Source organism: Balaenoptera musculus, chromosome 8 (assembly GCF_009873245.2).
Source record: "Balaenoptera musculus isolate JJ_BM4_2016_0621 chromosome 8, mBalMus1.pri.v3, whole genome shotgun sequence".
Lineage (NCBI taxonomy): Eukaryota > Metazoa > Chordata > Mammalia > Artiodactyla > Balaenopteridae > Balaenoptera > Balaenoptera musculus.
In genome coordinates this window covers 55,108,866-55,131,678 of record NC_045792.1, presented here as the reverse complement: position 1 = coordinate 55,131,678, position 22,813 = coordinate 55,108,866, and the positions used below count along the sequence as shown (strand labels likewise).

General features: G+C 57.3%; 1 protein-coding gene across 5 annotated transcripts; it reads right to left on the bottom strand.

Moving 5' to 3' along the window:
* Nucleotides 1-339: 339 nt before the first annotated feature.
* On the bottom strand, nucleotides 340-22,127 carry WNT11 (Wnt family member 11). 5 transcript variants are annotated; one of them, XM_036862439.1, is made up of 6 exons: nucleotides 21,869-22,127; nucleotides 17,810-17,992; nucleotides 10,372-10,607; nucleotides 8,489-8,766; nucleotides 5,455-5,747; nucleotides 340-1,544 (listed from the first exon to the last, which is right to left on the bottom strand). In XM_036862439.1, the coding sequence occupies exons 2-6, from the start codon at nucleotides 17,890-17,892 to the stop codon at nucleotides 1,370-1,372; spliced, it is 1,065 nt and encodes a 354-aa protein (XP_036718334.1). In that variant the 5' UTR covers nucleotides 17,893-17,992; nucleotides 21,869-22,127; the 3' UTR covers nucleotides 340-1,369. The 5 variants fall into 5 exon arrangements, with proteins under 5 accessions (XP_036718334.1, XP_036718335.1, XP_036718336.1 ...); XM_036862440.1 differs by lacking the exon at nucleotides 21,869-22,127 and adding an exon at nucleotides 21,761-21,841; XM_036862441.1 differs by lacking the exon at nucleotides 21,869-22,127 and adding an exon at nucleotides 21,006-21,024.
* Between the last annotated feature and the right edge of the window lie 686 nt (nucleotides 22,128-22,813).

Genomic DNA, 22,813 nt, shown 5'->3' with positions numbered 1-22,813 from the left:
CCACTAGGGACCCAACCGACATCACAATCTCCACCAAGTCTGAACCTTAGTTCTCTCTCCACCTCCGTCCCAGCATGCTTCCAAGCACTCGGCCAAAACCCTTGGTCCTTCTCCATCCTCCTCGCCCTCAAGTTCCGCAACCATGAAAAGAACAAATCTAGTGGCTCCACCTTCAAAACAGAACAGGAATCCAACCACGCCCACTGCAGACAGCCTGGTCCAGACACGAAGCTGGGGGTCTTTTCCAACCACCCCTTTATTTCCACCACCAGCTTTACAAACGGAGAAACTGAGGCTAGGGAGGGAGAAGCCCTCCCCACAGGTTTCACACAGAAACCCTGCTAGGGCTAGCTGGGGCGTGGTTCTGCCACCACCCCCCTGAGGTCTGCATTCCCAGCTCCCGGGTAGGTTTTCTCTTGAAGCCACTTAGCAGGTCTGATGACACAGCCAGGCTATGTGCGCCTGCATGTGTGTCCCTGGGGAACAAAGAGTCTGCCAGCTGGGTTTGGGTTTCAAGACGTCTGTCCTCGCCCTTGACCGGGAGATCTTACAAGGAGGCTGGGGCCTGAGCTGGGTGGTGGAGCGTGTGGGAAACATCAATCGGACGCCGCCTCGCCTGGGAACCGGAGACTTCACCCAACCAGCCCCAGGATCCTCTGAGCTCACTTGAGGAGGCCAGAAACTGCAGGGGCGGCCTGGGGTTCTCAGCATTTATTTCATACAGCTGTTTAAAGAGCTTGTTTAAAATACAGATCATCATATATATATATATATATATATATATATATATTTATATATATAAAATATATAAAGAGGAATTGAGGCCAGCCACCCCAAAGAAAAAGCTATGTTTTATAAATATTTCTGTAGCTCCCACATCCCAGAGGAAGAAAAACAAAACAAAACAAAGAAACATTTACAACCCAAGCTAGTGGTTCCATGTGGTGGGCCCAGTAGGCTCAGACCCTGGGGTGGGCCGGGGGTCTCGAGGGCTAGGCCTGCAGAACATTCTGGTGAGGAGAGGCTGACCTCCCACTTCCCAGGAGGCTGGGGTCTCTGGCTAGGAAAGGTCGAGTCTGTACCAGTCTTGCCAAACCCATGCCCCTGGCTTCTTAGACCCGCCTGGAAGGCAGCAGGTGGGCACTCCAGGGCCTTGGGCTGCCAGGTTATTTTTAATCTTGTCGGTTTCCTTTGATGTCCTGGCCCTCTTTCCCGGGTGGCCCAGCCTTCTGTTCCTGGTGGTTTCCAAGTGGAGGCAAAGGACAAGCCTCCTTCCACGTCTAGCATCTGGAATTCACAAGCCAAAATCCATGGGGCGTCTCCAGGCCCCTTGGCCAGCCTCTGAGGGTCCCCGAGGAGCGGAGCAGCCTCACTTGCAGACGTAGCGCTCCACCGTGCGCTCACACCTGCGGCAGGTGACATAGCAGCACCAGTGGTACTTGCAGTGGCACCGCTCGACCACACGGTCTGTGTAGGGGTTGTAGCCACGTCCACAGCACATGAGGTCACAGCTGTCACTGCCATGCGACGTCTTGTTGCACTGCCTGGTGGGGGAGGGGAGGTCAGTGAGCATCTTGTCACCCACCAGTCCCCCCACTCCCAGCCAGGCAGTCCCAGCCTCCTCTGACCACGGCTGCAGCCTCAGTCCCCCTTGGACGGTGTTTTAGTCTTTAGGGAATTTAAAATAACCCTCTTTCCCAGGGGTACTTCTCACTTTTCCCTATATTTCCAATAGGCATTCGTCAAAATGAGGGGGTGTTTTGTTTCCTTTGTCTCTTTTCCTATATCTTCTACTTCTAAATACTTGAAAGTGTCTCAAACCACTGTCTAATAATCCTATCTTCGTATTTAATCCTTAATTATATTGTAACAAGCGTAAAGATCGTTTTTACTTTTAGAATCCCAGGATGAATTCTGAAACAAACAAATGGCATCGGATGTGAGGCAAAGTGAGCGTCTGGCACTCTCTTGGTGGAGACAGAGGGTCCGTCAATAATTTGCCCCCTTTGAACCAGGCGCTTCCCTCCAGTATTTTATCTTATCCGAGGCAGGCAGGGTCTTTGGGTCAGTGGAATTACTATGCCCATTTTACAGATGGAAACAACAGGCTCAGCAAAGGGCAGAGGCCTGCTCAAGGTCTCATAGGAGTTTGCGGATAAGCAGGGCTCAAGCTCAGGGGTCCTGAAACCAAGTCCAGTGCATATTCTCACCACCCTAAAGGGCAGAGAACCCATGGGCTGCCAGGGGCTGCATTTCTTCCTGAATCACTCCTGTGGGCAAAGAAGACACTGAAGGTCGCTATAAAACCCAAATATCCTTGCCATCAGCTCTTCTGTCTAGTGAAGAAACATCTGTGCAGGTTGGCATTTCATCTAGTTGGGCTTAGGCTAGACAAGGATGCTGTCATGGGATGCAGCTGGATTCCCACAGCCATGTGGACCAAGGAATCCCAGAATGTCTGAGGTGGGCAAGCCCTAGAGATGACCAAATCCAACCCTCATATTTCCTGATGGGGAAAATGAGGCACAGAATGGGGAAGGGACTTGCCCAGCATCACACAGGGTGAGCACGGGGTCTGTGAGAGTTCAGGAAGGCTTCCTGGAGGAGGAGGGATCATCCAGGCCATTGCATGAAAGATGAACAGGAATCTAAGACGGAGGGGAGGAGAAAGGGTGTTGGGGGCAAGGAGGACAAACACCTTGACCTGACCTATCTAAGGGGAGTGAGAGATGGATGGAGGAGCAGGGCTGGGGGCAGAGAGGCCAGGGAGGCTGCTGCCAGCAGCAGCTGAGTAAGAGAAGCTGAGGCTTGAGCTGGGAAGGAGCCATGGGGAGGTAAGCAAGGGAGCACTTGGAGGGGGAGTCGGGAGGAGACGGCAACCTGCGTGTGGGGACTGTAAGCAGTTCCGCGCAGGAGGCAGGAGGGAACAGCAGAAAGAACACAGGCCCCAGAGCCAGACAGACCTGGGTTCAAACCCCAGCTCTGCTGCTTACTGGCTGCATGACTTAAGGCAAGTCACTTAACATTTCTGGACTTTGTTTAGTCACTCAACACCATTAGTCTCCCTTAGCCTGAATCTGAAGGTCTCTGGATGACTCCTCTAGGAAAGGGCAGTGGAAGGGGGCAGAGTTTCATTTTTATTTCTGGGTCCCTGACATGCAATGTTTGAAACCTGGCCTCCAACCTCAGAGCCAGACAAGGCCCGCGATGGTGCCTGTGAGGGGGAGCTGCGGAGGCTGGGGCCTGGAGAAAGGGCAGGTTTCAGAGTTTGGAATAGGAACTGCTGAGGAGGCTTCAGTTCACCAGGTTGGATTTGAGGAGGGCATCTTGCCCAGCTAGGGGCCCAGCCACGTGTACCACCTGTGTACCTGCCTTTTACAGTTAACAAAGTTCATTTGCATCCAACCCCCCGTACCCCCCAAATCCCTAATCTAGTAAAGCTCACGTTTCCCCTCCTCCAGGCAGCCTTCCTTGATGTCTAGGCTGAGACAGGGCCCCTCTGGGCTCCCCGTTTTCCCTGTCACAGTCTGAGCACTTGATGTCCCTCCCCATCCCTGGTTCCCGCCAGAGCCTCATGTAATGCTGTAAGAAGTGTCTGTGGTTGTGAACCACTGAGATGTAGGGGCTGTTTGTTACTGCAGAAAGAGCTGACCCATACAGCTGTCTGCAGAGGCCCAGGGCTGAGCATGGCAGGAAGGCTGGGGGCGGTGGGGGATAGCATTCTGAGAAAGCAAGGGTGGTAGCTGGTGCTGTGGAATGGGGCCTCCTCACCAATAGGTTGGGGGCAAGTCCTAGGTGCAGAGTCGGGACAGCTGGGAAGGAAGAGACCTGGCAGCCTCGGGGAGGGGAGACTGTCATTCACAAACCCTTCCTACGGCACTGACACCATCCAGCAAGGAGGGGCTGCTCCGTAAATGTGATTAGAATCACTTGCCAACCTTCCCAAGTGAGTGGTATCATCCTCTTGGCACAGAAGACGAGACTTGAGCCTCAGGTAGGTGAAGGGATTTGCTCAAGGTCCCACAGCTAGGAAACTGCAGCGTCAGGGTGGGAACTGTGCTTCCCTGATGCACACGCGCGCGCACACACACACACACACACACAGCGCCCCCGTGGATCCAGGGAGACCCTCTCTTTGCTCTGGGGTCCTCAGTGTGCTTCCCCCAGGTCCTCTGGGTTCTAGAATCCTCTCCCCAACCCCAGCCTCATCACACCCACCCCGGCTGCCTCAGCCCAGACTCTCGCTTCTTCCCGTCTCCCTGGCCTGACCTGGTTCCATCTTCATTCTGCCTGAGCCTCTCAATCTGGCTTCCAGATGGGAGCCTGGGCCTCCTTGCAGAGCCTGCTGCCCTGGCCTGTGAGGATGGAGCCCCCAAAGCAGTCCCCCTCTCCTGGAGGCAGGAACGTGGGCTGAGGAGGAAGCAAAATCTGGCCAGGCACCAACTATGTGCCAGACACGTTCTCAGACACCCTCACTCTGGTTCAATATTCTTTTAACCTGGAAGAACACTAGTTTTGTGGAATGCTATTAGGGGCTCCTTAATAAAAGAGTTCCACAGCCAAACACCTCTGGGAAACACTGGCTTAGACAGATCCTTTACTGCGGGATTCCTCAGAGCCTTTAATATGTTCTCGTGCCTTGCAAATCGCCAGAGAGAATTTCCCAACGTATTTGATTGCAGAACTATTTCTTTATAGCATTTCAGGACTGGATTCCTCCTGAACCATCTCCAGGAAGAGCTGCTCCCCTGAATCCTCACCAGCCCTTCCTGGCACACAGTAGGTCTATAGTCACCACTGGCTCCCTCCTTCTCTCCTGTCCTGAATCAGCTTCAGCAGCTGTGATGGGACCTGCTGTAGGGACCCCAGCTCTGGCTCTGAAATGGGGGACCGGGGGGAGGGAGGTGGGTGAACGCAGGCGGGGGCACGGGAGCGCCGTCTCTCCATAGAATGCAGGCCGACCTCGCTCTCCTGCTGCCCCTCTGAAAAGCGCTTGTCCTGGTTCCAGCTCCACACTGTGCAGACTTCCTGTGCGGCCACGGGCTGGCCACTGCTCCCACCTTCCCTTGTGCCTCAGTTCATTGGTCCAGCTCACAGGTTGTATGACATTTATCCTTCGCTTATTCATTTGACAGACATTTACTGAGGATCTATTTTATGTCAGGCAGCCTCTTTCCTAGCCTCTGTCTCCCACACTAGGGGGCAGGTGGGATGGGGGCCTCCCACGAGCCTCCATTCCCCAGGAGCCCCTGCCTGGGCGAGGTGCATAACAGCCACTCCCAGGAGCTCTGCCAGGGGCCCCTGGGACCCCACACCTCCACCTGGCGTTCAACTGGGCGGGGACTCCGTTCCCCAAATGCTGTCTGAGGCCCGACTGTGTGCCTGGCCCCGAGCTGGGATGGGGCACGTGCCACATGGCTGACCCTTCCTGCCAGGCTGGCGGCGGGCCCTTACCTGTCCTGCGTCCCATGGGAGCCCACCTTCTCGTTCTTCATGCAGAAGTCGGGGGAGCTCTGCAGATAGACGAGCTCCGAGTCCTTCACAGGCCGGATGTCCAGGTCCTTGGGCACAAGGTGCTTGCGGGTGCCCATGGGTCGGTGCACCACCTTGGTGGCCGACAGGTAGCGGGTCTTGAGGTCAGCGGCCACATCCCGAAGCTCCTGCAGCCCCTTCCAGCAGGTGCGGATGGAGCAGGAGCCAGACACCCCGTGGCACTTACACTTCATTTCCAGAGAGGCACGCAGAGCCTGTGGACAGTGGAGGGCGTCGGGCTGGGCAGCCGGAGCCCCCTCCCTGGCCTGCCCCGGGGCCCGGCCCCACCCTTCTGCCTGCCAGTGCTCTCAGGGAGTCACCACCTGCTCCGGGCCTCAAGTGACAGGGCTTTTTGCTCTAAAGCTGGGGGGTGTTGTGGATCCTTAGCTCCTCCTCCACCCTGGGGGGCAGCTGGGAGGGGCAGCAAGAGAGTGGCTTTTGCAGGGGTAACGGATGCCATTTATACACCTAGTGTACCAAGTGCTCTCACACTTAAAATGGCTTAATCATCACAGAAGCCCTTCATGGGGGATATCATTCATTTCCCCATTTAAAAAAGAGGAAATGAAGGCTCAGAGAGGCTGAGTCTCTTGCCCAAGGCTACACAGCTAGAAGATCTTGGGCTGGGATTTGAACCCAGGTCTGAGGGCAATTCCAAAAGCCATGGCTTTTCATCATTCTATGCTTTTTCTCTCTCACAAAATGCTTGCTGAATAAAAGGCGGGGAGAAGAAAAGGAAGGGAGGGAGGGAAGAAGAGGCAAGAGGTGGGTGCTTGGGGGTGGGCCCCCTGGCCTGGCTGGCCTTCCCCTCTGCTGCCTGGTGCCGCGTCACCACTCAGCGCCTGTCTTCACGTGTGCTGAGCGGGTGTGTAATTGCTACCTTGCAGAATCGTTGAAAGGATTCAACGAGATGACATATATGAAAGAGGTTTGTGAACTACAAAAGTTAAATCAATATTTGGTTTTGAAAAATCAGTCTAAGTAAGAATTATGGTGGAGAGGGGAGGCCTGGGCTTGGGGCCTGGGGAGACTCTAGCCCTGGCTTTGGAAGTGACTCTGTGCCACTATCTTCCGCGGGCCTCAGTTTCTCGCTGTGTACCTGAGGGGCATGAGTTGGACACCTTCTGCAGGCCTTTCAGTTCTGCAGTCTAAGCCCCAACTCCTTGCACACAGGACTCAGATCCCTCTGCCCACCCCCCAGCCTGCCCTGTGTACTCCACTGCAAGGGTTATGGGTCCCCTGGGCCTACCCCTGCATCAAAAAGATGGGGAAACTGAGGCACACGGAGGGCAAGGACTTGCCCAAAATCACACAGGGAGTTAGTGAGGAAGCTGGTCAAGGTCCCAGGGCTCCCTACCCCTCACAGTGCCAGGAAGCGGGGAATGAGGGAGTCCACTTGGGTCTAGAGTCTGGAACTGTCTCAGCAAAGCCTGTGGAGAGCACATAATGAAGTGAACCCGACTGCAGGGCACATTCGGCCTCCCAAGGGCACAAGGTACTTCTGAGTCATCCAGGAAAGGTAAACTACATTCAGCTCCTCAGTTTAGATGGCGGGAAGGGGCCCAGGCTTCCTGAGGCCATGGTGCTGGCGCTGAACACGCTGTCATCTACCCTCCCGGGCCCTTGCAGGCGGCCCCAGGGAGGCCAGCTCCTTGGCATCAGGGCCCCTGGGAAAGGGCTGATGTGCCTCTGAGGCTGAGGACCCTGTTTGGACTGCACTGCGGGATGGGACGGCTGTGCCCCTGGCAGCATGAAGCTCAGGCCTGGCCATGGGCAGGAGTGGGGCTGGGTTCTTGGGTGGGAGGCTGGGTGAAGGGCTCCCAATGGGTTTCCAAGGGTGGTGGGGTGGGCCAGCAGGGTTGGGAGGCAGGAGTTCTGGGTCCCTAGCCAGGTTCTGCTACAGATCCACAGGATGACTTGGCCTCAGTTTCCCCAACTGCCCAAAGATGGCCTGGACGTCCTAGAATCCTTACAAGAGGGAGACCAGAGAGAGAGGAAGGTAAGGACAAGGAAACCTCTAGACCTGGAGTCCCATAGACCTGGGCTCCATTGCACCCTGTGTCCTTGGCCAAGCCACCTAAGCTCCTTCTGCCTCACATGGTGCTTCTGCACAATGGGCCTAACGAGGCTGCAGGGAAGAGGTCATGAGATGCCATCCACACCTGACACTCTGCCCCTCTGGGACCAGTTCCCCATCTGTAAGGAGGGGTAACAGTACCTCTTCACAGTGTGGTTTTGTGGACTACGGGAGAGAAAACTAATCAAGCACCCACCACAGTGTCTGGCACACTGATTGGTATAAAGTTTTTTTTTTTTTTAATTTTCAAAAAATAAAAAGGTCCATTCATTCACTTATGCATTCACCCCAACCTCCTGTGGAATGAGGTGAGGAATTAATGCAACACTGATAATAACAGACATGGAGGGGAAACCGTGTTTAGGAGGTTGGGGTGGGTTTTGGAACTGGGAGAGAGTCCCCATTAGATCCAAGGAGACGACCCTTTAGCAAGGCTCTGCTGCTCCACAGCCCTCTCCATGCTTCCTCCCACACCGGCCTTGGCCCAGAGCCCCAGAGGAAGACACTGAGGAACGTGACCAATGGGGACCAGAGAGCACCAACCCACCCCATTTTATAGATAGGAACAACTGAGGCCAGGGAGGAAGTGACTCGCCCAATGTCACACAGTGAGTTTAGAGCTCCTGACTCCCAGCTCAGTGCTCCTTCTGCCCCACCGACGTTCTCCAACCCAAATCCTGGTGGACCCCCTGGAGGAGGAGGAGCCAGGCAAGCCCCAAGCAGCTGGAGAGGGAAGAGCCAGGGGAGGCCAGGAGCACATCAGTGTGGGTGGATCAGGGCCCGTCCCCCCGCCACCCCTCCACTGGGGCACACTGGGCGGCCCTTTTCCAGCCAATTGGCACAAGCACAACCATCTGGGGTGGGTGGGGGGGTGGTTACCTGTCTCCCCACTTCACTGTTGTGTAGACGCATCAGTTTATTGGCTTGGGATCCTGTTTTTTTCACCTTCATAGGAGCATCGGAAAACTTGGCCCCCATGAGGAGCCCGTAGCTGAGGTTGTCCGCACATCCTCCCCAGCGGTTCCCGGGCCCGGGTGGCTCACCTGGGACGGGGCCGCAGGAGCAGCCCGGCAGGTCGCCGGAGGTGCAGGCCCGGGCGATGGCGTGGCTGATGGCGGCCGCCGACAGCGCATACACGAAGGCTGACTCCCGGGTCCCTGTGGGGAGGTGCGGGGTCAGCCGGGGCGGGCGACCCAGGGATAGGACCCTGCCCAGACCTGAGGGCCCCCACCTGCCTCTGCGGGGTCGGGCGGGGACAGGGGCGGCGAGCAGTGGAGCAGGTGGAGGATGGCATGACGACCGTTCATCTGTCACGCCCCCACCCTCCCCCAAACGCACTAGCTGACCCGCACGCTCTCTCACAAGCACGCAAAGCCAGCCCCGCCAGGGCACACCCTCACTCACACGCTCACCACGCTGCACTTCCTCCCTGCTGGCCCTGCACCCAGTGTTAGGGGCTGCTTTCGGGAACAGAAGGCCCAGTCCCTGAGCTCCTCAAAGACCAGTGAGCAAAGAGCCTGCTGTGGGGTGAAATGTGTCCCCTGAAAAGATATGGTCAAGTCCTGACCCCTGGTCCCTGTGAATGTGACCTTATTTAGGAATAGGGTCTTTGCAGGTGTAACTGAGCTAAGATGAGGTCATTAGATGGAGCAGAGTGCGCCCTAATGCAATGACTGGTGTCCTTATAGGAAGACGGAATTTTAGATACAGAGACATAGAGGGCGGAGGCCACGTGACGGAGGCAGAGACTGAAGTGATGCAGCTACAAGACAAGGAACACTGAAGACTGCGGCAGCCCCCAGAAGCTAAGAAGAGGCAGGGACGATTCCTCCCCCAGTGTCTTCAGAGGGAGCCCTGCTGACACCTTGACTCTGACCTCAGACTTCCAGCCTCCAGCACCGTGAGACAATTCTTCTGTTGTCAGAAGCCCCCCGGTGCGTGGGGTTTTGTTACAGCAACCCTAGCAAACTAAGATGGAGCCCAACGTGCTTTGGCAGTGGGGTGTCCTGGCCTTGCATCCAAGCAAGTTACCCCACTTCTCAAGCCTCAGTATCCTTAACTGTACAGTGGAAATGATAATACCTACCTCACAGGCTTGCTCTGGAGCTCAGATAATTCAGGAAGGAAGGAGGCTTTGTAAAGTGCTGCACAAACGTTAGCTGTCACCGTGCAGGGAAAAGATGAGATCCACTGGGGCATTCCTACCCTTCAAAAGCCTCTCTATGATACACAGGACCCCCCAAATCCACCCCCAGAAGCCACCTCCTCTGGGAAGTCTTCTCCACAGATGTTCTTTAGTCCCTACATCACTTTGTGCCTTTCCCAGCACCTTCAGTCGGACTGGTCTAGAATTAACTGCTCCACACCTGTCTGCCCCGAGGGCAGGCTCAGTCGCATTCTCATTACAGACCCCCCACCCCCAGAGCCTTCCTGCATCATTCATTCCTTTGTTCAGGCGTGAGGGGTACATGTGCATTTGTACTGTCATTCAGGCTCCCCGCACTGGTATATTCACTCACTATATGTTCATTCATTCATCAGTTCACGCCCCAATACCCATGTCCATGATTAATTCATCCACCCACCCATCCGTGTATCCATCCATCATCCAGCTATTCACTCATCCCCCCATCACACTTCCAGCCATCCATCCATGAATTCACCCACCTATCTAAACACACATATATTTATGCCTGAATTCATCCGCCCCACCCCACCCGCATGCATTCCGCAGGCCCTAGCAGCCCCCGCTGGCCCCCTACCTCTCTCCAGGTCAAGCAGGTAGTTGGGGGCGAGCTCGATGGAGGAGCAGTTCCAGCGCATGTCCGCGAAGGCCCGGCGGCAGGCCTTCATGACCTCGCGGGCGGCGTGCACGATGGTGTGCATGAGCTCCAGGTTGCTGCGGCACAGCTGCACCTGCGCGGACACCAGGCCCTCCAGCTGCTTGCAGTGTTGCGTCTGGTTCAGTGCCAGGGCCGCCGGGGTCTTGGAGAGCGCCCTGCACACAGGCCAAAAGGCAGCAACCAATGGAAGGGAAGTCAGGGCTGTGAGGGGCCGTGCTGCTTCCACCCGCTGTACCGGCCCCAGCCTCTCCTCCACAGTCTTGGAGCCTTTGCTGGAAGGAGCTGGGAAACCAGGAGGCCAAGCACTGTCCCCGGCAGAGTAACGGCTCCCCCTCCCGCCCCCGTGTGACCTTGAGCACATCACTGTCCTTTTCTGGGCCTCAGGCCCTCATTCATAACATAGGATCATGGCCCCCATCCTACCTAAGCTTTATTATAATTATACTAACAATAAACAGTTTTATAGTTCACAAAGCACTCACATCCACTGCCTTATTTAGTCCCACACTGCTGTGAATGATTACCCTTTATTCAACATTCATTCAATACTGAACGTGCTAGACAGTGTGCTAAGTGCTGGATTATTATAATCATCACCATCATAGTAATACATACTATTAATTGACCATTTACTAAATGCACAGTGTGAGTTAGGAGCTTCCCATTATGGCTTCGTTTAATTATTAAACCCATTTATTAGGCTGTAAAATCCCACATACATGCAAGAGATTCATTAAAAGATTAAAGAGCCACTCAATTTGGTGATGATTGGACTTAGTCATTAACTTGCTATGTGACTTTAGATAAATCACTGTCCCTCTCTGGGTCTCAGTGTCTATATCTCTAAACTGTGTTTCCCAGAATGGGTTCCAGGGAGACACTCTGAAAAAAGGGATCCATGGTCAATCAAGCACTGTTGGGGAATGTGATATACTACATCCCCCCTTGAAGAGCAGTAATGCACATTTACATTTTAAAGGCCCTGAGAAGTCGTGCAGCAAAGCAACAGGCTTGGTTTTGTTTAATTTCCAAGTCTGCTGAGCACAAAACCCTTTATTTGAGGAGTGCTGACCTCCTCCGTGCTTTGGGAAATGCTGGCCTAGGGGGTCCCTATGACCTCTAGTGATGTTATAGGACCTAAGAGCTTCCAGATCCTGGTTCTGGGCACTGGGATTCCAAGACTCTAGGACCAGGGGTCGATCCTGCATTCAGCTTCCTCCCAGGCCTTCTCTGAGGAGTAGACTGCATCAGGCAGCCCCTCCTCTTAAGTGGAGGCTAGAGGGACCCCACAGCCTTAAAGGGTTCCATATAGACCCACCCCCTACCCTAGGGCCAGCTGGTCCTCAGAGACCCAGCAGAGACCCCGGAGGGACAGGCGGCAAGAAGGGGCCAATCTTCAGGCCCAAGTGCTATGTGCCCCACTTGCTGGGACCACAGCAGACCTCACCCAGCATCATGACTGAGACCTGGTGAGGCCCAGCTCCTCGAGGCCCTGGCCTGAGATCCCAAGAGAGGCAGCCTGGTGCCAAAGAACAGCACGGGCCTGGGCAGACTCCTGGCTCTGTCACCCCCACTCCTCTTGTGACCTTGAGCAAGTCAAGTAATCTCTCCTCTCCCATCAATCTCCCAGCATTGTCTGAGGGATTGACCTCAAGGCCCCTCAAAACCTGGCCCTCCAGCCCTCTCTGGCCTCCCGTCCTTGTCCCCCATGTGTCCTAATATCTGCCACACCAGACTCCTGGCTTCTCTGACAGGGACTGCCCTACCACCACGCGTATGCCCAGGCTTTTCCTGGTGCCAGGAATGCCTTTCCCCTTGCTCCTGTACCTAAATGAATAAATGAACTTGATCTACTTGTGGAAGAAATATTTACTAAGCACCAACTCTTCCCAGACATAGATCCTTTCCTCAAGGAGCCCCTCGTCTAATGGCTGCACAGACCTATCACCAGTTATAAGGCAATGACCCAGATGTTCCAGTTCATGGGCTGGCCCCAGGGAAGAGCTCAGGCTTTGGGCACCAGCTGTGTGAGCTGGGTAAGTTACCCAACCTCTCTGGGCCTCATGGTCCTCATCTGTTATAAGAAAATGATAAATTCTACTTCAAAAGGTGATGGCAAGACTTAAATACGATGATGGATGTAAAGCACTCGGGGCAATCATAAATGGGATCCCTTGCTTGTTGCCACGTGAATCTTGGACCAGAGGGAGTCAGAAGACCTAGGTTGTGGCTCAAGCTCTGGCCTCTATGTGCTGGGCAATCCTGGGTGAACTGCTGCCACTCTCTGAGCATCAACTAAAAAATGGGGACTCCTGGAGGTCTTGTAGGGGCTGAATGAATTAATACGTGCTACACTGAGTACTAATAGGTTAGTTTGCTTCCTGCTGCCTCTCTCTGCCATGCCCCACCCATCCTACACCTCCAAAATACAGAAATCATCCCCGAGGCCTGGAAAGCAGACCCAAGGCAAGTGGGCATGGCCTGGTGTCTGTGGTTGGAGTGGCACAACCCAGCCTGTCTGAGATTGACTGTGGGTATCTTGGGCCATCTTCCCTCACTGTGACCCCTGGCCCATCCCTACCCCACCAAGGCATGAGCCAAGAAACCTTTGGTGTATCTGGATGCAGACCTCAGGCATGGCTGCCTGACCCTGCCTATGACTGGGGAACCTGCTGCCTGAATTCCGGCAACACATACTGGATGAGGGGTGACCACACAGGGACAGATATCACCCCCTCAGCCTGTTTCTTGGTTGTTACAGCCCCTCTGCCACCACCTAGCAAACAGTGTCCACGCGCATGGACCCACTGTCCCAGGTGGGCACAGCACTCCCCAGTTTACAGAGCCTCTCATTTCATCCCATTCTTACAATGCCCGAGGGGCCTGGGAGATTATCTATCACCCCCTTTGTACAGAGGAGGAAGCTGAGGCGCTCCAGTGCCCAGGCGCTCGGCCTCCTCTGGATAACATCCTCCCTCAAACCTGGCCTCACCTTCCCAGGTCCCCTCTCTACTGGGCTTGGGGCCGTCCACGCTCAGCCTGTCCTGAGCCTGCTCTGCCCATCACCCTTGCCCGGCTTCCATCCTTCCCCTCTGAGCCACTTTGCTGTTTCACAACAGGAAGGATTACAGGAGATACACGAGAAAACACCCAGCACGGTACCCGGCACACAGCAGGCACCCGTGCAGGGTGGCTGCCTTCCAGGTCCTTCCCCTGGGCTCCTGCTCAGAAAGCGGATAATGTAAGCTGAGACTTTTCCTGGGGAGCTCAGGTTGCGGCTTCCGAGGAGGGGTCCTCTGGGCTCCTGGGGTCTGGGGACCCTGGGCCACTCTGGGTCAGTCTGTCCATCTCTGAAGTCATCAAGCATCCACCTCCCCAGCTGGTGGTGAGAGAGGTTCGATGAGGGAAAGCCGGTGAGGATGCTCCCAGATGAGGCACAGACTGCCCAGGTGGGCAGAGGACACACGGGAAGCATTCTGGAGGTCCTGGGCGGGCGCGGGGCTGCGGAGAGAGCGGCCGGGACAGAGCGGCCAGCTGCGGCATGCTGGGGGAGGCCTGCTCGCAGGAGCGTGCAGACTGGGAGATCAGGAGGCGGGAGGCAGCGGATTCCACTCCCGAGGAGGGCGATGCGGTCATCTGGTAATTAGTGGTAATGACCGTTTCTAACTAAGGCCCCCTTGGGGAGGTAATCAAGGATTAGGGTGGGAGGCGGGGGAGTTACCCGTCTGGACATCTCGTCCGGCTTGCCTCACTGCAGCGCACCCCTAATTGAAAACATTTTGGTTTATCTGGGGGTGGGTGCATGGGGGAGAGGGTGGAAGAGAGGACAGGAGGGAACAGAGAGTTCACAGGCGAGGCCTATGCCCAGGGTGCTGCTGGGGTGGCCGAGGTCTCTCTCATTCAGGAGTTGGGGTTCTCCTGGGATGGCGGGGGTGGGGGAGGCACAGAGACCTGGGTTTCAGCTCCAGCTCAGCACATCTAACGTTCCACCTTGGGCAAGTCACTGCCCCTCGCCGGGCCTCAGTGTCCCCACCCCATTGTGGAACTGGGGACACTGAGGCCCACAGAAAGGCAGGGCTAGCCTCGACCTGTACACAGCCAGCCAATCAGAGGCAGAGCCAAGCTAGAACCCAGGACTCCTAACCACAGGCTAGGGCTCTTTCACTCCCATTGTAGAGATGAGGAAACTGAGGCTCAGAGAGGCTAACATGATTGATTTGCCTGAAGCCTGGCTCACGGCTAGTGAACTGGCAGAGCTCGGGCTGGGACCCAGGCCTTCCAACTCAGGTCTGGTGCTCCTCCCAGCCTCTCTGCGGCAGCTGTGTCCCTTCTGAGTCTCTTAGGACTCTTCCTCAAGAGGCCCAGCCCCGGAGTAAGCAGCAGGCTTGGGGCTGCCCGGGGTGGGTGGAGTGGCCTTTATGGGTCCTCCCAGCCACCCTGGGCCTTCCCCTCACTGGGTAACCCCAGTGGTTCACAGAAGGCTGGAACCATCCTCCCTGCCCACCACAGGGCAGCCAGAAAAGGATGTCCCCACACTTCTGGTCTGAGTCTCCCAGCACCTGGCTTGGGTGGGAGGTGAGGTAGGGAGGGGTCCCCCAGGTTATTTCTGATCAGGTGCTTCCACCCCTTCTCCCTTACCCCCTACCCCACAGAAAGCCCAAGCTGAGTCCCAGGTCCCCAGTGGGTGGGCAATCTGGGTCACTCAGCCACGTTTACTTTCATTTCCCATGTCAAATGCCCCTTTCCTCTTCAGCTCACTTTCCAAAGCCCAGGGCAGCAGGGTCCTCTGGGACATCCCCAGGACAGCTGAGTCTCCTGGATGAGTCCCCAGCTTCCCATCCCCACCGTACCCTTCCCTGTTCCCAACTGGCCTGTGGCTCCCTGTGACCAAGAGGCCCCAGAGCCACGCAACTTAACTCCAAGTCCTGCCTCTGCTGCCTACTAGCTGTGACAGCCAGTTCGTTAAAGACCCACTGAGCCTCCACTTCCTCTTCTGATTAATGAGGGTGATGGCAGAACCCACCTCACATGGTGGTTGGGAGATTTAAATGAAACAACATACATCAAGCACTTAGAACAGTGCCTGACATGTACCAAGGCCACATATATATACAGACACACACACACACACACACACACACACACACACACAGAGTTGTTATTCTTAAACTCCACTCCTTCACCTGCTTCCCCCTCTATCTTCAGCTCCAGCAAGAGTTTAACCACTATCAAAGAGGTTTGGCTTCATGGAGCCTGTCTGCCTGGCTTCTGATCCCACATCCACCATTAATTAACTAGCTGTGTGACCTTGGGCCAGTTACTTAACCTCTCTGTACCTTAGTTTCCTCATTTGTAAAATGGTAGCGATAAGAATGTCACCTACTTCATAGGAGTGTTATCAAAGTTAAATGTCTAAAGCTCTGGGGATTTACTAGTAAGCTCCTGTAATTCCTGGCTTCTCTGTTTCCCCACACGCATCGTCCTACCCCTGCTGTTCCCTCTGCCTAGGATGCCTGCTTTGCATTCCATCCACGGCCATCGAAATCCTATCTATCCTTTGAAGCCAGACTCAGAGTCACCTCCCTTATGTGGGGCTAACCACACCTCCTCTGGGCTCCCATGCTCCCTCTCCTAGGACACAGCCCAAAGTCCACTTTGTACGTTTTCTATGTCTGTCTCCCCCAACAGGCTGGCAGCTCTTTTAAGGCAGACACTGAGTTGTACTCATTATTTGTGGCAGCCTGGGCTATGCAGTGGGGACAGCGTGGATGTTGGGCTGAACTAGCCATCTATTTCAGACCCTACCCAGCCACGTGCCAGCTTGGGGGCCTGTAAAAGTCACACATTTCTCAGAGCCTCGGCGTTCCCACTGTGGCGTGGGAATTCTAGCAGTGTCCCCCAGAACACTCTAGGGGTGAGCCCAGTTCTTGGCCTCTGATGCTCCTTGGGTCCTTTAACAAAGCCCTTCCCTCTCTGGACCTCAGTTTCCTTATCTGTAAAAGGTTGGTGGTGAGTGAGGAGGGCTTGGGCTCCCTGATCAGAGGTTCTCACCAGCTGCGACAGTGCCAGGTACCAGCAGTAGAAGGAAAGCGGCTGATTTCTCATAAAATTAGTCAGGAGCGGCTGAGAAGAGCCGGTGCCCCCAGGCTGGGAAGCTGCTGAGCTCAGGCTTCTCCTTGCCAACAAGAAATGCAAGAGGATGGGGTTCCCCTCTCAAGAGAATTAATGGATAACTAAGCCCCAGAAGGGGTAGGGCTGGTGACCTCGAGACTGTTTGCCGGTGGCCCAGCCACTATTGCCCATTTTCCAGCTAATCCACGAACGGTCCTTGCAGCCCCTCCCCAGCCCATAGTCTGTCCCATGCCTGTCTTATCTGCATGGCTCCCCGCCCCCGACCTGGAACTCTAGACTGTGTCCTGTCCTGGACTTTTCCACCATTCAGGGACTTCCTCCACCCAAAGTGCCCTCCTCTCACTGCCCCCACCCACCAAACTCCCAGAGACTCCTCAGGCCCGTCCTAGGAGCACCACCCACGAAAAATCTACCTAGGGTCCCAAGGATGTGCCCCCCACCAGGTGATCTCCTCTCCTCTGGGCTCCCACAACACCGCCCTGGGCTCTCCTGGGGCACTTGGAGTTATTTACAGCCTGGGCTTATCTCTTCCAGACCAGAGGGCAGCTCCTCCAGGAAGGGGCTGGCTTTTACTCCTTTCTCCCTGCCCTCCCTGCCCACAGCCCAGCACAGAGCAGGCAGTCCCTTCTGCTGGATGGAAAAGAGTCTCTCTCCCACTTACCCCTCCATTAATAATTTCTATCTAAAGGACTACCCTTCAGCATCCGACAGTTTATGGGGTTCTTTCATGAGCCACTTCTCATCTTACCCTCCTTTGACAGAGGAGGACGCTGAGGCTCCCAAGAGGCTGAGTGACACTTCCCCAAGGTCACCCAGGTGGAGGGGTCTGGACTGCTTGAGAACCTCCAGCTAGGGTCAGGAGACTGTCAAGGAACATAATATTGAGCAGGCCTTGTGTGCAGGGCGCAGACCCTCTAGATTGGGCCCTCTGACCACGCTCTTTTTCCATCTGTCCCTGTGGAGGTCTTGCGCAACCCTCGGCCGCACGGAACAGGGCAGTTCTGTCGTCCTCCACACCCTGTCTTGCTCCTCCCGCAGGTAAGGACAATATTTAACAGAGGAGGAAAAGGAGGCTTAAAAAGGGTGACTTGCCCACGACCCCCAGGCAACTTCTGCTCCCTGGTCTTGGGCACGCTGGCCCGATCCAGGGGGCCCCTTAAGGCTCTCCGCCTCCCCCAGCCGCGGATCCCGGGGCCCATGTGCGTGGACGCGGGTCCCTACTTACAGCCACTTGATGCCATAGCACACACTGGTCTGGAGCGCCAGGGCGAAGAGCAGCGCCTGGCAGACCTGCGGCCGCGCCCTCATCCTCGCGCGGCTGGCGCGCCGGGGGGTCGCACCCTGGGGAAGCCGCGCCGAAGTCCCGCCGCGCGCCCGGCCGCCGTCGCTCCTCCTGCGTACACGCCGCCTGCAGTCGGGGAGAGCGGAGGCAGCGGATTAAGGCTGCGCGCGGGGCGGGGGCCACGCCAGGGGGGGGCGTTTTATTCAAATTACAAAGGAGGGGTCGGGGCCCGGGGAGGCCGGGCGCGCGGCGGGCGTCGCCTCCCGCCCCGCACAGCCCGGGACGCGGCCGGCGTCTGGCTCGAATTAAATGCCTCTGGAGCGCGGCCGAGGGCTTGTCCACCTAGTGCGGCCCGGCGGGAAGGGAAGAGGGCGACAGGACCAGAAACTCCGGAGAGACCAGGCAGAGAGACAGCGAGAGGGAGAGAGACTCTCAGAGAGCGAGGCTGAAAGACATTTGGCAGAGGGAGAAGCCCGGATAGGCACACAGTTCTCGAGAGGGACGGAAAGAAGACGAAGGGGGTCGAGGGCGGAGACCGCGGGCGGGCGAGGGGAGGAGCAGATTCGGGGCCCAGGATCTGGGTACTCATCTCCGCAATATTAATTGTTAGTTATTATGAGCCTGGCCATTCTCCTTCCCTGCTGGGCCTCGGTTTACCCCCTCTGTAAACTGGGGACACAATTGTGATTCAAATTGTGATTAGGACATAATTCACCTTTTAAAAAGAACATTCACCTAACGCGATCGCATTTTTTCCTCCCAGCAACCCTGGGAGATAAATACTATCACTGCCCCCATCTCACAGCTGAGAAAACTGAGGCGCGGAGATGTGAAATAGGGTTGTTCAGCCAGCGAGCGGCAGGTCCATGCCCCGTGTTTTACTCTCATGTCTACCCGGTGTCCGGTGAGATCATGGACCGTGAGAAGACAGGGGAATTGGGGGCTGGCTCTGGGCATCAGTTTCTCAGCCTGTGAAGGGGAGGATGAGAAATGGGATGGCAAAGGTCTTTGTACAGTGAAGGCTGTTCAGGGTCCTGAGTCTCTGAGTCCCTCTAGCGGTGCCCTTCTGCAGGGTCGGATGGTGCCCAGGCCGGAGCGGAGGCTGGGCAGCCTGGCCTTGGCTAAGCTGGGAAGCTCACGGGGCCGGTGCGATGCCGCCTCCGGCCGCCAGGCGGCGTCCTGGGGCCGCGGAGTAGTCCTTACCCCGCCCGCAGGCCGCAGAGTCGCTTTCTCCGGCTTTTTTCTTTTTCTCCTTTTTTTCCCCCTCTTCATTTCACATCATTAACTCCCTTCCCAGCTTCTTCCAAATTTACCAACAACTGGCGTTCTCCCGGAGGTAAACACAGCCTCAGCCCCTCTCCCCTGGGGAGGAGCAGACAAAGGGATTCCTTTCTCAAGGGTTTGTGGAGTTGGAAAAAGGAGGCGCCTTAGTGCGGGCGCTTGAGCGAGAAGGGGGGGTTGACCTTGGACAAGCCTTCCACCACCCCAGCCTCAGTTTCTCAGTTTCCCCTTCTATGAAAACAAGGGACTGGACTTCACGCATCTCCTGAGGTCTTTCCAGCCTCCAGTAGCCTGCGGGTCTTCTGAGCTCCCCTCTGCCTAAGTTCCCACTATTACGTCTACCTGCGTAGTGTGTGCATGTACGAGTGCGCCTTAAGCAAGCAAGCAAGTGCGCGCGCACACACACACACACACACACACACACATTTTAAATCCCACTGTTTTCTGGAGCCTTCGGCATGACCCAGAGCAAGGCAGAGAGAAAACTCTGAATTACATTTTCTTTCTCCTCCGCAGAGTCCCCCAGCTGGGCGCCTAATACCGTGGCGCTCGCTACAAACTTGGCCGAATTATGGCACGGGGGCGGGGAGGCGGGGGTTGGTGTTTCAGCTGGGGTCGCAGTCTAACTGTGCCCCCTCTTCCCTCCCAGCCTGTATCCAAACCTTTTGTCTTACTGGCCCTGAAAGTTTACCATGCTCCTGAGAACGAGAAAAATATCGGCTGGATGTGGGGGGGGGGGGGCGGGGGGAGAGGGGAGAGGATCAAAAACTCCAGCCACTGTCTCTCCTCGCCCCTACCCCCTCCCCAAGTGTGGGCTCCCCCCTAAGGCGCCCAGCATTCCAGGGTAGGGAGGAAGGGCTGCACTCGGAGAGAGGAGAGCTCGGACTCACAGCAGGGGATCAGTGTCCAGCCCAACTCGCCCAGAGAGAGGAGGGGCCGCCCGGGTCACGGCGCACGGGGACCCAGGCGTCCAAGCTACTCCCGGCTCCTTCGGAGCGGCCCCGGTAGTCCTGGGCTTCTCCTTTCGCTGTCCCACCACGTCGCTGGGGGAGGCGGCTCCTGGCCCGGGCCTCTGGGTTCTGACAGGTTATTCCTGTCCAGTGTCAGAGTGTCTAGGACAGCCGCGCGGGCCGCTGGGTCACCCTCAGCCTGCGCCTCGCGGGTCAGGGAGCACTCGCCTCCCTGAGCCCCCGGCCCGCCAGGGGGCGCTAAACCGGGGTTCGAGGTGGGATACGCCGCAGCCTCCCGCGCCCTGGGACCTTGGGCAAATCCCCTCCTCTTCCTGGACCCCCACGTCCCCCTCTGGGGACTGTATGAGGTGTAAAGTAAGTGCCCTCTCAATTCTGGTCTCTCTATAAGACATCCACTTGCCGTGGTCAGTCCCGAACTGCCCGACCCCTTGCTTCAGGCCCGGCTCGGAACCTCCCTTGGGGTCAGGCGCGTAGTGGGCCCGCGTCAAACCACAGTGTCTTTGGAGAGAAAAGCGGTCCCTTCCTCCCCCCGCTGGGGATAAAGTTCAAGCTACCTCGCTTGCAGCGGGCGAGAGAGGAAACCTCTGGTGCACACTCTGGGCACCGCGAGCGCAGTAGCCACCGCCTGGCTCTAACAGGTGGTTGTAAGACTTGGGCTCTGGAAGGCCCTGGAAACCCCGCTGCCAGGGCGGCTGCCCTTCTGAGGCAAAGCCGGCGGAGACACGCCGAGCTTCCCCTTCCCGGATGAGCCTGCGCTGGGCCGGGAGCCGGCACCGCGCGACGGCGCTGAGTGTCCCCGCCGCGCGTCGGCCCTGAAGCCTCCGGGTGCGCGGCTCGCAGAGCCGACCCGGAGAACCGGTGACGCCGAGCAACTGCTTCAAGATTACCTGCGACGCCAAGCGAGGCGGGGCCGCAACCCGGCTTTGACCCTGGCCGCGAGTCTTTTGAGATGTGTATGCTGGGCTGCGGACGATGCGCCGGTGGCCCGCGAGACGGGTTATTTTGGAAGTGGGAAGGGTGGGGTGGGGTAACTCGGGGCACCTCCCACTATCCCCTCTGGGCCCGACCCCGAGCCCCTAAGGACCGTGAGGGTCATGGAGGCACCTCAGCTCCGAGAGTTGGGAGGTGTGAGACTCGTGCGCGAGCTCAGCCAGATGTTCCGGGCTGCTCCAGATGTGCCTCGGGGCCGGGACAGGACTTTCCTCCTCCCCAACCCCCAGCCTGGAGCTCAGGTCTGTAAACAAACTCTCGGTTCTCCCCCTTATCCCGCCGCTTCTGGGAGCAGGTCTCAAAGCGAGGCGTCCGCCCTGGTCCCCCAATTTAGTAGGAGCTGCCGTAGTTCTCTGCCTTTTGCCGCCCTCTCCTGCCCCGCCACACACACCCTCTGCCACAGGATCCAAGTCCCCCACCCCCGGGATGGCTCGGGCATGACCTCATCCGTGGGCTGACTGGGAGGGAGAGGGTCGAATCGGGGGGAACAGGGCCGGGAAGGCTCGAGGAGGGCCGCGGGAACTGCACAGCCCACCTCCACCGCTCATCCTCTTAAAGCCCGCGCCCCCAGCCCCCGGCGCCTGCGCTCGGTGAGGGGAATGCCTGCGAGAGCCGAGGAGGAGAGGTATGGAGAAGGTCTTGCTTTGCTTACCGGGAGCGGTTGCCCAACGGGGTCACGCCTTCCCCCTCGGACTCGCGAGCCCCGCGCCCTGGCAGGTCCCCGCTGAGAGCCCGCCCGCTGCCCGCGGCCACTGCTCACCTCCTGGGGCGCTCGCCTGGCCGGGCGGGCGGGGGAGCGGCGAGCGCAGCCCCCAGCGGACCCGGGAGCTCTCCGGGCTGGGCAGGCGGCGAGGGCGTCCTCTTCGCGAGCTGCCAGAGAAGGACGCCCGGGATCCCGGCGGACAGAGGCCTGCTGGGGTCCCGCGGGGACTGGGGCGCACACTCAGGCTGCTCTGGAGGGCGCTCGGCTCCCGGGGCCTGCGCTCGCCCGCTCGCCGGAGCTCTCCGCCTCACCCGGCACGGTCTCTGGTGCTGGCCGCCCGAACTGCTTTATAAGGCACGGGCAGCTGCTTTGATCCGCCCACGTCAGCGCGCCGAAACCCCACCGGGTGGCTCCGGCCTCGCGCGGGGGCCGGGGGCGGGGTCCCCGCGGATGCCACGCACCCGCGGCGCCAGCGGCACGAGAGGACGTCGCACCCTGTTGAGCTACAAAGAGGAGACTTACTAACTATAACTATAGCTGGTGTGTACTGAGCGTGCGGGCTGTGAGCCTACTGCGCGCCTGGGGCGCTCGGGGGCCCAGGTGGGGAAGGTTTCTAAACCTCGCAGCAAGCCCCGCGAGGATCCTCAACCCCGTCTAGTTCGACAGAGGAGGAAGCCACAGCTCAGAGGGAAGTCGGCCTTAGGTCTCATTCTGGAGCCCGGGCATCACTAGGTGTTGGTCTTGCAGCTCGGTTACTATAAGCATTGTGCGTCCCGAGAGCTGCCTTGGCATCCCAGTCCGACCTTCGCCGGGTCACCTCTCCAGACCTCTGGTTCCAATTCTGGGAACTCTCAGCAAAGAAAGGAGGTGCGAGGGCTCTGTGCTGTGAGGCGGCTCTAAACCTTAGGCACCAAGGAGGCAGGTGTCCCATCTATGGGATGACCGTTGGGGAGTCTTCTGGGCACCTTGTCCGGGTCCCTAGGGGACCACCAGCTGAGGACT